General features: G+C 42.6%; 1 protein-coding gene across 1 annotated transcript in view; it reads right to left on the bottom strand.

Annotated features, from left to right (window-relative positions):
* Positions 1-12,533, bottom strand: part of LOC144827962 (alanine aminotransferase 2-like) — a 158,352-nt gene that overhangs the window by 102,014 nt on the left and 43,805 nt on the right. The window contains exon 3 of the mRNA XM_078686119.1: positions 116-205. Within this exon, the coding sequence (XP_078542245.1) occupies positions 116-205 (90 nt within the window). The remainder of the gene's footprint in view (positions 1-115; positions 206-12,533) is intronic.

Genomic DNA, 12,533 nt, shown 5'->3' with positions numbered 1-12,533 from the left:
GTAAAAGGAGAAGTAGCTATGTTGAGTAATGAGTCCATAGGTAGTAAGGTCATACTGCATGGCACAGATCCTCTCTAATAACAGCACCTACAATGTAAAATGCCTTGGGGCTCACCTGCCGCAGGAAAGTGATGGGCTTCTGGCCCATGGCCTGCGCATCGCCGATGTTGGCTCGTATCACCTCTGTGAATGGCTTCGTCACACCCTGCGAGGAGAAAACACGGACATGTTAGGAGGACACGACTGTAAACGACACCTGGTAACAAAAGCAAACAGAGCACTATGATGATGGCCACTGAAACGTATAGAAACTGTAAAAGACAACAAGTAACAAAATCGAACACAGCACCATGATGAAGGCCACTGAAATTTATAGAAACTGTAAAAGACAACAGGTAACAAAAGCAAAGACAGCACTATGATGAAGGCCATTGAAACTTATAGAAACTGTAAAAGACAACAGGTAACGAAGGCAAACACAGCACTATGATGAAGGCCACTGAAACTGATAGAAACTGTCAAAAACAACAGGTAACGAAAGCAAACACAGCACTATGATGAAGGCCACTGAAACCTATAGAAACTGTGAAAGACATCAGGTAACAAAAGCAAACAGAGCCCTATGATGAAGGCCACTGAAACTAATAGAAACTGTAAAAGACAACAGTTAACAAAAGCGAACACAGCACTATGATGAAGGCCACTGAAACTTATAGAAACTGTAAAAGACATCAGGTAACAAAATTGAACACCACACTATGATGAAGGCCACTGAAACTAATAGAAACTGTAAAAGACAACAGGTAACAAAAGCAAACAGCACTATGATGATGGCCACTGAAACTTATAGAAACTGTAAAAGACAACAAGTAACAAAATCGAACACAGCACTATGATGAAGGCCACTGAAATTTATAGCAACTGTAAAAGACAACAGATAACGAAAGCAAACACAGCACTATGATGAAGGCCACTAAAACCTATAGAAACTGTGAAAGACATCAGGTAACAAAAGCAAACACAGCACTATGATGAAGGCCACTGAAACTTATAGAAACTGTAAAAGACAACAGGCATGAAAAGCAAAGAGAGCACTATGATGAAGGCCACTGAAACTAATAGAAACTGTAAAAGACAACAGGTAACGAAAGCAAACTCAGCATTATGATGAAGGCCACTGAAACGTATAGAAACTGTAAAATACAACAGGTAACAAAAGCAAACACAGCACTATGATGAAGGCCACTGAAACTTATAGAAACTGTAAAAGACAACAGGTAACAAAAGCAAACACAGCACTATGATGAAGGCCATTGCAACTTATAGAAACTGTAAAAGACAACAGGTAACGAAAGCAAACACAGCACTATGATGAAGGCCACTGAAACTGATAGAAACTGTCAAAGACAACAGGTAACGAAAGCAAACACAGCACTATGATGAAGGCCACTAAAACCTATAGAAACTGTGAAAGACATCAGGTAACAAAAGCAAACACAGCACTATGATGAAGGCCACTGAAACTTATAGAAACTGTAAAAGACAACAGGCATGAAAAGCAAAGAGAGCACTATGATGAAGGCCACTGAAACTAATAGAAACTGTAAAAGACAACAGGTAACGAAAGCAAACTCAGCATTATGATGAAGGCCACTGAAACGTATAGAAACTGTAAAATACAACAGGTAACAAAAGCAAACACAGGACTATGATGAAGGCCACTGAAACTTATAGAAACTGTAAAAGACAACAGGTAACAAAATCAAACACAGCACTATGATGAAGGCCATTGCAACTTATAGAAACTGTAAAAGACAACAGGTAACAAAAGCAGACACAGCACTATGATGAAGGCCACTGAAACTTATAGAAACTGTAAAAGACATCAGGTAACAAAAGCGAACACTGCACTATGATGAAGGCCACTGAAACTAATAGAAACTGTAAAAGACAACAGGTAACGAAAGCAAACACGGCACTATGATGAAGGCCATGCAACTTATAGAAACTGTAAAAGACAACAGGTAACAAAAGCGAACACCGCACTATGATGAAGGCCACTGAAACTTATAGAAACTGTAAAAGACATCAGGTAACAAAAGCGAACACAGCACTATGATGAAGGTCACTGAAACTAATAGAAACTGTAAAAGACAACAGGTAACAAAAGTAAACACAGCACTATGATGAAGGCCACTGAAACTAATAGAAACTGTAAAAGACAACAGGTAACAAAAAGTAAAGTAAAGTCCACATTTGTAAAGCGCACAATCACCCGTAAGGGTCTCTAGGCGCTGGGGGCCGTCGGGAAGATTAAGCGAGCTATTGCCCAGAGTCACATGGTGCTGGGCTAACCTGCCGCCGGAGCCGGGGATCGAACCGTGGTCCCCAGATTCCAACGTCAGTCGCCCTGGCCGGGGCCGGCGCCACACCTCTCCCACAAGCAAATAGAGCACTATGATGAAGGCCACTGAAACTTATAGAAACTGTAAAAGACAACAGGTAACAAAAGCAAACAGAGCACTATGATAATGGCCACTGAAACGGTTTACATTTGTTCTAGAAACTGTAAACCACACCAGGTAACACAAGCACCCAGAGCACCGTGATGATGGCAACTGAAACTTATAGAATCTATAAACGACAAGAGGTAACAAAAGCACACACAGCACATTAAAGATGGCCACTGAAACTTATAGAAACTGTGTACAACACCAGGTAACAAAAGCACACGCAACACCGTGATGATGGCCGCTGAAACTGTAAACTACACCAGGTAACAAAAGCGAAGACAGCACTGTGATGATGGCCACTGAAACCGTCTACATTGGTTATAGAAACTGTAAACCACAACAGTAACAAAAGCACACACAGCACTGTGATGATGGCCACTGAAACTCTACATTTCTTGCAGAAACTTTAGAGCTGTTTGAGGTGGGAGTAGTAGACAGCTAACCACAATCATACTGAGAGCAGCAAACAACTGAATCACAACCTAGACTGGATAAAATGCAATGTAGTGTGTGAGATGGCCGATGTTACAGCGCCTACAAACCACCAGGCTGGAATTGGGGGATGGTGTAATAATTAGCCTTCGTGGAATTGAAGTGTGAGGTTACAATTTAACCAGCACAGAAAGAAGGGCACCTAATTTACAGAGGCCCTGAGGTTCCCAAAGGAGGCCTTTTCAGAACTGGACCAAAACATTTCTTACTGTACATCCTTAAAGAGTACTTTTAGTTACACCGAAAGAATCACCACCTTGGCGACTAGTGGTGGAAATGTTTTCAGATAACCTCAAAATTGCTTCTTCTCGCATACCTCCTCCTGAGTGAGTGACTGAGTGTAAGAGGGAAAATCCATCAACTGCAGGGCCTACAAATGTTTGGCTGGTGTCTAAACTACGAAAGAAGCACTGATAAAGCCAATAGGTCTGTCTTTTAATCGTCTCTTTATTTGGTATGTAGTTGTCTTTTGTTTGCTGTGTGATAGGCTAGCATTGGTTTATAGTTGTGTGAAATGAGCTGATGGTTGTTGTTGGCGCTTGTGCCATTGAACATTGCTTTCTTTATATACGGGGCTAAAACATGGCACCTTGACGCATTGTGGCACCCATCTTGGAAGCACAGGAAACAACTTTCCAAGATGTGCGCCGGCTGCAGCTATTGATTTTACCAAAGCTTGAAAAGTTGTATCGCAAACATTGGTAAAGACAATAGCTGCAGACAGCCATATTGAAACATTGTGTAGACTTCCACTCTGTTCGCCATGTTGCTTCTAGACTCAATGACCAGACCATCTTGGAAGTATACAAAAATAAAATAGTCACCTCTTTTGGCTTTGCCAATACTGCCACAATTTTACACACATTGGCAAAGCCAATAGTAGGGGTGGCCACTGGCAACCAGGGAGGAGAAGGTGGGGGAGGGGAGGCGCAGAGACACCGAGCCACAGCAGTGCTCTGTGATGGGGGCGCATGGAGTCGGAGAATCATAATTAGGCTGTGAGGAAGGCAAGGAAATGAGACGAGGAAGCTTATCTGGTACTGCAGAAGTATTGGGGTGTGGCTTAAATGGCATCCCCCATGCGAGTATTGCAGTACTTCACAGGAGGTCCTCGCTGGGTCCTGGAGGAGTATTGCAGTATCTGGGACATGAGTTTTTATGTTTTTTATTGTTGGCTCCGGGATAGAGGGGGGTTCCATCTGGGTCACCCCCACAAGTTCCTGTGAGTCAGGGTGTCCCTACCCTGTACTCTGATACTCTATTTCTAAAACGTTTTCAGGACATGGAGACAGTCTCCAAATACTTCAAGATCAATCACAACATTTGCTTTTCAATTGAGGACAGCTAATAAGATCGCTCAGTCCCGCTTACCAGGACTCCATGCTACCAAAATGTCCGGCAGGAGAAAAAGCTCCCTTTGCCAACCAAAAGGCCCAATTTTGTAATTTAAAAAAATGTTTATAGATAGATATTAGTCCTTGATGGGCATGTGATGGAAGGTTTTCTACATTCATGATCAGTGTTAATGCTGGCCTCAAAATTAATGTGGGCTCTGCGGAGTAGCAGTGTTTTTGCCTGAGATTCTGAGCCGACACAGTCACACTAGCCCACGCAACGCATTACGATGGTGAGGACCGAAGTCAAAGAGCCACAGTAGCAGGAGCACTCCCCCTGCAAGCCAAGATTGGGGAACACACTGCAGTCATTTAATTTTCTTGGTGAATGAAGGACTGGTCACAATAAAACACATCACCCAATTGTGAACATTGCTGTAACAGGTCTTAGTTGAGTGCAAGGTGGGCTGACCAATTTGGCAGGTTGAAATGTGGTGCAGAGAAGAGTGAAAAAACAAGTCCTAGCCAGGGAAAAGTTATACACACCCACAGATTTCTCTACGCCAGATGTAACTGGTGCCAAGTACCCAGACAGAGACCATTAGTCATGAAGTCCAACCCACAGTTAAGTCCAGACACAGAGCTTCCAAAAGGGGGGCTTGTCAGGATGGAACATTCCTCTGCATGGCTCTGGAGAGCATGTACCCCTCCCTCAAGTTCTCTATAGTAACTCTCTTGTTTGCAGAAACCTACAGAGGTTGTGTGTGTGCACGCTGATGGCTCCTTGTGACATGAATTGCAGTCGACTGATGGGGCTCTGTGGTCTGGAGGAACGTGCCGAGTGCACCTTCTCTACCAAGGAAAACTACTTGTTGCGGGCTGGCCGCGGTGGCAGCAACAGGTGTGTGTTCACGCTGATGGCTCCTTGTGACATGGATTGCAGTCCACTGATGGGGCTCTGTGGTCTGGAGGAACGTGCCGAGTGCACCTTCTCTACCAAGGAAAACTACTTGTTGCGGGCTGGCCGCGGTGGCAGCAACAGGTATTGTGGCAGGATAGGGATTTCTACTTGTTTCCTTGCAGGGAAAGTTGTCTACTGGCCTCTCCTGTGCAGAGTCATTCACTGCATGATGATGATGGTGGTGGTGATGCTGTCCGCTCGCAACTGAAAAACACACGTTTGAGGCCAAGCACTGCTGGGCTCATGCCACGTGGCGGAAACACCCGGATAAGATGTAGACACAAATATGTGAGCAGTGTGCTAATGTAAGCAGTGTGTGCGGTCTAAAGATAAACAAAAGCAGTGTACAAAAGGTAAGCAGTGTGTCTGGTCTACGGATAAACAGCTTTTGTAAGGAAGATATCTTGAACAACATCAGATTAGACTGCAGAGCATGCAGCTGCAACAAACGCAAACTGCAGCAGAGAGTTGAAAAAACACGGTATTAACAAGAATTTACTCAAGAGCCAAGGCTTCTAGTACACAAAGCTACTACAACAAGCATTTGCAATGCAATCGGTCTCGGATTATTTAAAGTTAAATCTATTGGCGTGGCAAATGACAATGCTTCTTAATTATATCCCAGCAGTATCATAAGCAATAAAAGAAAATCCACGAAGGAGGGAAAGGGTGCAGTACCACAGGCTGTTACTAGGTGTCCGTCTGGAGTTCTAAAGGGACCTCTATTAGCCACATAAGGTACAGCACCCTTAATGCAATTATAAAGAAAAAGCTTGCAGCTGAGAATAAGTTTCCCTTTGTTCTTATTAGAAGTGAGATTTTCATTCGCTTGCATTTCAGAAACGCACCACTGTTGATTATTTTGCCTTGTCTCTGGTGACTACTTAATTTCTGTTCATGAACTCCCTTTTTCGGTGGTGCTGAAAGAGCTGAGCTGCATGTTGAAGTTGTACTATAAATGGTTTCAACTCAGCTCCAAGGGGAGAACCCGGGAAGGCTGTGTTTACTCCGTACCAAAGGCCAATCAAGTCCAGGGCTGGCTGCGCAGCACTTAGCATTATGTGCATTATTACACATTGTAATTAAGGCTCCCTGTTTTCCATTTTTAAGGATTTCCACAGATAAATACAGACAGAAAATAATGTGTTTTCTGTCTGCATTTATTTTCAAAAGTGTAAAATACAAAGACTTGTGTTTCTTTTAAGTGACTCTCCGTTCTGTCTTTAATGAATTATAGGTAGGCTGTCCTGTTTTTAGTTTCTATTTTTGGTAAATTCTGGTGGGGTTTTTTCAGTGTTTTCAATATCTTTAAAAAACAGTTGTTATCAGTGGTTACACATTTTCACGCCACTAAAAACAACAGAAAAAGGGTTTTCGGGTGTTTATGGAACGTTTTGCTCTTATCATTGCTTGCTTTCTGCACTGAAAGAACATAGTATATAGACAGTGTACGTATAGTGTATATGAGGTCCAAAGAGATTTTTGCAAATTAATCTTATTGTAGTACACCATACAATACTTCTTCAGTGAGTCTTTGGTCATGTGCGCTCGTGCTTTCCTTCCTATGTAAACTTCTGTGAAAAGGCCCTCTCAGCATTCATAGCCCCGTGGGCTGAGACCCGTCAGCTAAGGGACACAATTGGGATGACTCCTTCTTTGATGCCACATAAAGCACGAAATTATAAATATTTGCGTTTTAGTTCCTGAGCATAAGAAAACAGTGCACCAGAATGGACTAAAAAGGTCAATAGCATCCCTCATTAACTCTGAAGATTGTAAAGATGCTTTCAGCATACCATCTAACAAGTGGCAAGGATCTCCTACAGGGAATCACTTCAGCTCGGGTATCAATTTTGACAAGTTACCACACAAATTTTTTATACACGTATCTGAATCACTACAAATACAAACAATATCACTCCAATCTTTGTTGAACTTGGAAAGAACCTTTTTTGCAGACCATAACAAGTGGCACTGCATTCCATGTTTTCCAAAAGTCTGGAGTCACGTTTTCACACTATCCCAGATGCTTGGTGATATATATACTTGTCACTATACCTCGCATTTAATGTTTGAAGCCTGAGGTGTTGGCATTTCACCTACTATCAATACTGACCCACTAGAAACTATGGTTCTGATGTATTAAGGGTTTTTACCCATTCTATGTGGGTAAATGTGATGACACATATTAGGAAAGATTGTTATGAAACTAGCCATTTTACCTATCAGTGAAAGAATCAAATGCAGCCAAAATATCAAATGTGAGTTTGATATGTCCTGATTCTATACAGTTTATAAAATAATTAAACTAAACCCAAAACGTGAAACTAAACCCTGCATCTTTAGACCAAAGGCCATAAAACTGAAAAAAGTAAAAGGAAGAAGAAACAATATTTTAGAGGCATCCCTAAAGAATAAAACTCAAGCAGAATAATGTTAGCCAGTCTTTCTTACTGCTAGCTTGTATAACAAAGTTACATTTTATTGACCCCTTCAGTAAGAACAAAATGACTCTTTCACTTTCTTTTTCCTTTCTTTGAATGGCATTTAGTTTGTGGTTGTGCAGGTGTTTTTTCAGTGTTTATATGTTTTCACCGGTGAGGGCTATTTTTCTTTCAGTGGGGTTATATCAGTTATCATAGGTTTAAACCTAAAATCCCACAGCCTAATTATAGGCCAGCAGCTGAGCAGAAGGACAACATGGGAAATGTAAAAACAGCATGATATTTCTTTAAATAACGGCATATGTCAACATACATTTATGGTGTAATGCTAGTATTTACCAGTGCATATATTTGTCATGTAATATTTGGCAGCTTAAATAGCTTAAACACGACAGACATCAAAGTATGAGTGCGCTCCTATCAGTTAAATAAATATGTAAATGTGCAGTTTTAAAACTTCATTTATATGTAAAACACAAAATAAATGTGGATAAATACAGATAAAATGGCCAAAAAATAAATATGGATAAATACAGACGTAAATGTTGAAAAAATAAATACCATAAAACCGTGAGCCCTAATTGTAATTAAATGCATTCCCCCGCACTAGTGATGCTTTAATAAAGTCTTCTGCAAGAGAAACCTGTATGAAAGGCATGCTGCAGATGAAGAATAAATGATAACATTTTGGATACACAGTGTTCGGAGGCTGCGGTTCCTAGCAGAATGGCTTCTGCTGGCAGACAGCGGTGCAAGTCCGGAGGATTTACTGCAGCTGCAATAGAAGGACGCTTTAGAGTGCTGGCTTTGAATATTTGTTGCATTGTATGTTGAGAAAAACCTCACAATTTCGATTCATGTAAGGGTTCAAACATGTATGCAGTGTATGTAAAAACGTTTCTGTGGAGACTGCCGGTCCATTTCAGTCAATCAATAAATACAATTCCAAAATATAAAGTAAACAAGCAGCGGCGCAGGAAGGACGACAGCAATGAGCAGCGCAATGGCTGCCCTGGCTCGACCTAAAAACCTTCATGGCAACTGGTGTTAATGTAAAGCGATTTGACACCTACTCGTGGTTTTACAATGTACATATAAAACATGCTTCGACCTTAATAAATGGAGGAATTACTTTTTGTAATGGGCCTCAGTGTACCAATCTACTTCTGTGCAGTAGAGTGTTTATTTAGTAAAAACAAAAGCACACTATACCATATTACAAGCTATCACAGCAACCCCATAGGCAATCGCTCTGATAGTAGGATGTAGTGGTGAAAGAAGATATCACAGCATAACCCCGGAGCACTGATGTCAAAATTGAAAGGCGCAGGCATCGGCCAATGGAAGAAGCATGACAGGAGGACACCACGCCAAGTGGAGAAGTGTGGCTCAATGGTTAGAGCGGCAGACCCTGATGTAGATGTCTAGCCCAGGACCAGGGTTCAATTCCCTGCCTCGGCGGGTCTTGGGCTCAAAATTCCACGGACCTGATAATTCTCGCCTCGGTGACTATTCCAATCATGGAGTCCCACTATGCAACTCTGGGCAATAGCTTGCTTAATCTCCACAACGGCCCCCACAACGCTAAGGATGCCTGGCCTCCACCTTGGGGGTGCCCAGGAGTCGACACCTCACAGGGAAAGCCAGGATGGGTTCCACAGCGGTATTCGTACAAGCGCCTTGAGACCCTTGCGGGTGAGTAGTGCGCTATACAAGTATCAATTTACATTTACATTTACACGCCAGTTAGAGGTATGGTGAGCTGCTGACGATTGGAATGGCATAGAGAAGTCATATAGAATGGGAAACAACCATTACAACGCAGTCATTACAACGCACTACCTTTACAATGCAGTCATTACAACGCAACATCCTTTACATCGCGTGCCATTACAATGCAGCCATTACAACACATGTCACTACAATGCATGCCATTATAACGCATGCCACTACAATACATGCCACTGCAACGCATTATAAGGTACGTAATGGGAAATAGTCCTTTTTACCCCTACACTATCCAACACTTACCCTACTGTTGCACTCACTGGAGTGGGAATAGTCATTTTCACCCCTACACTATCCAACACTTACTCTACTGTTGCACTCACTGGAGTGGGAATAGTAATGTTTACCCCTACACTATCCAACACTTACACTACTGTTGCCCAAAAAGTATTATGCGTTGTAATGGTATGCTTTGTAATGGTATGCATTGTAATGGAATGCGTTGTAAGTGTAGTTTCTAAAAATGCATTGTGATGGCATGCGTTGTAAAATCATGCATTGTAATGGATGTTGCGATGCAAAAACTGCGTTGTAAAGGCATGCATGGTAAAAGTTTGCGCTGTAACATGTCCTATTCATATAGAATGTTTTATAATCTGAATACAGCGAGCTGCGCAAAACAAAAGAAAGGCACCAACCATTGGTAAAGCGTAGCACGGCGTACTGTAGAAAATAAACAGATAATGTTTTACAAGTTGAATACGGCGAGCCACACAGAACAAAAGAAAGGCGTGTGGCCACCATTGTTACAATTAAAGCGCAGCATAACCCAATGCAAAAAAAAAAGATCGTTTTAAAGCAGGCATGCTTACTAAGCAGTGCACGCGAAGTAACAGAAACAATGAAAAAAAATTACTTGAATTACAGGAACATATCAGGGAAGTGCATTCGGAGGAGTGCGTAGCTGTTGTGCCTGCAAGGCCAGCTATGAGGACGAAGTAAATAAAAGAGTGCTCAGAAACTGTCTATGAAACATACAGATTAAGGTCACATGTAACAGGGGCAGTCCTTATTGGAGATTACAAAAGTAGAAAAGGAGGGACTGCTAAAGAAACTGGCAAAAGAAAAAACAACATTTAAAAAAAACCATCAAATGAGCCATTAAAAACATGGGCGGAGCATAAATCCCATATTCTGAATACAGCACGTCTCGAAGAGACAGGAAAACGAGACCTAATAAACCTGCGCTTGCGAGGACTGACAGCTGCAGAGTATCAAAAGTATGGTGATGAAAGAGCCAGGTTCCAGCACTATTTCCAAGCACCAACTGCTTCCTAGCGCTGTAACACAACAGCATCATTGCAATTCTTCGACCACTGTAGTTCTAAGAGGACAAAGGGATAGTTGCATGTCACAAAATGGGAGTAGAAGTGTTCTAGGATGGGAAGAATGCCGACTCAGAGCATGAGTGGCTGATCAGGGCGTTAAGTGGGATGGGGAAAAAAGGGGGTGGTCCCTAGAAGGGGCATAGCCTGTGTAATCAACTGGGTGGCTTAAACATAAAAACTAATTTCCCATAGAGTGCCACCCTACCCACTTGTTTGCAGAGAATCACAGGTGCAGCTGTAATTGGCCAGTGCTTTGTGTGATTGGCTGTCCATGTGTACTGAACATCTTTCTGACCCACTGACAAGCACAGACAGAAAGTTCCATTGCCTTCAATCCCCTACTCAATCATTTTTTTTAAACAAACTTTATTAAGTATCGCACAGTGATTACAAGTTGTCATAGCAAATCTAGTATGGTATTTCTGTTTTTGAATCGTAACACAGATTTCCTTCATAGAGGTGAACAATCTTCCTATATATGTCAAAATAAATAAGACAAACTTGTGGCTATATCAGACAATAAAGAGTTATAAGTGCATACATAAGATACAAATTCCGTTCTGTATAATACAAACTATAAACTTAATCAACCCCGTTAAACACTCCCCTGCCCCCACCCACCCTCCTGGCCTGTCGGTTCCTATATGCCATACGACCTAGTGTGTGTATGCATATAGTATTTGCTGCATATGTCACTCCCAGTGAGCAGATATAATGGGCATTGTGACCTGTACCGGACCTTAGGCTGGAAGGTTTTAAAGCACTAGATCTTCACCCCACACATATCAACCCTACCCCATGAGTAGGGTTGATATGTGTGGGGTGAAGATCTAGTGCTTTAAAACCTTCCAGCATAAGGTCCCACTGGATTGAGATGGGGTGTCTGCATAGCCCACATGCCTCTTCGCGTCTAAGTGCCGCACTCTCGGCACCACATCACTGTATCACCTCTTCTTGCCACGCAACTAGAGTAGCGCATCTAGGGGATTTCCATCTCAGGGTGATCGCTCGCATGGCCAATATGAGGGCAAGGTCGAGGAATCACAGTTGAACTCTCAAAGATCTTGTGCACCCGCAGAGACCAAACAGACATTCCAGTATATTGTCCGTAAGTGGTAAATGTGTGATCTCTCCCTGGACCGAACTGGCCTTGGGGCAGCAGGCCCCACGCCACCTAGTCTTCCAAGTCTATGCAAAGTCTTTCCTTCCCTGAACCCTACAGGGGGGGAGGATTTTGGGACAGCTAGAAATTTGTCCTCAATAACCTCACAATTAGGCTGCGAAACTGCCTGGGCGTGCAGCCTGTAAACAGTAATACGCCAGTGAGGCCGCTGTTTGATCGGTAAAGACCTCGGTGGGACAGGCATATGCTGTTAATTGGTACCGTCATGAACTGTTATCGGCACCAGGGAGAATTATGTGGCCCTGATTGATGGGGCGCTCAGTCCCTGCCTGTTTCCCTTGTTATTCTCGAGCCAGAATGCGTTAGCGCCACAAATGATTTCCGCTTTTAACTTCACAACTGTGTTGTGGCAATAGTACTATGAGGGGCTGCTTTTAAGATCGGCTGCCTGATATTTAAAGCTATGTTCGGGACCTCTCCCGCCTTCCTTAAATCCCTGATCACCCTTTACTGTCCGGCACGCAACCTACGGTCTTCTCATCGTCAGCTT

This window comes from Lissotriton helveticus, chromosome 4_1, assembly GCF_964261635.1.
Source record: "Lissotriton helveticus chromosome 4_1, aLisHel1.1, whole genome shotgun sequence".
Lineage (NCBI taxonomy): Eukaryota > Metazoa > Chordata > Amphibia > Caudata > Salamandridae > Lissotriton > Lissotriton helveticus.
The sequence above is the reverse complement of the archived record's forward strand: the minus strand, read 5'-3'. Positions and strand labels throughout refer to the sequence as shown.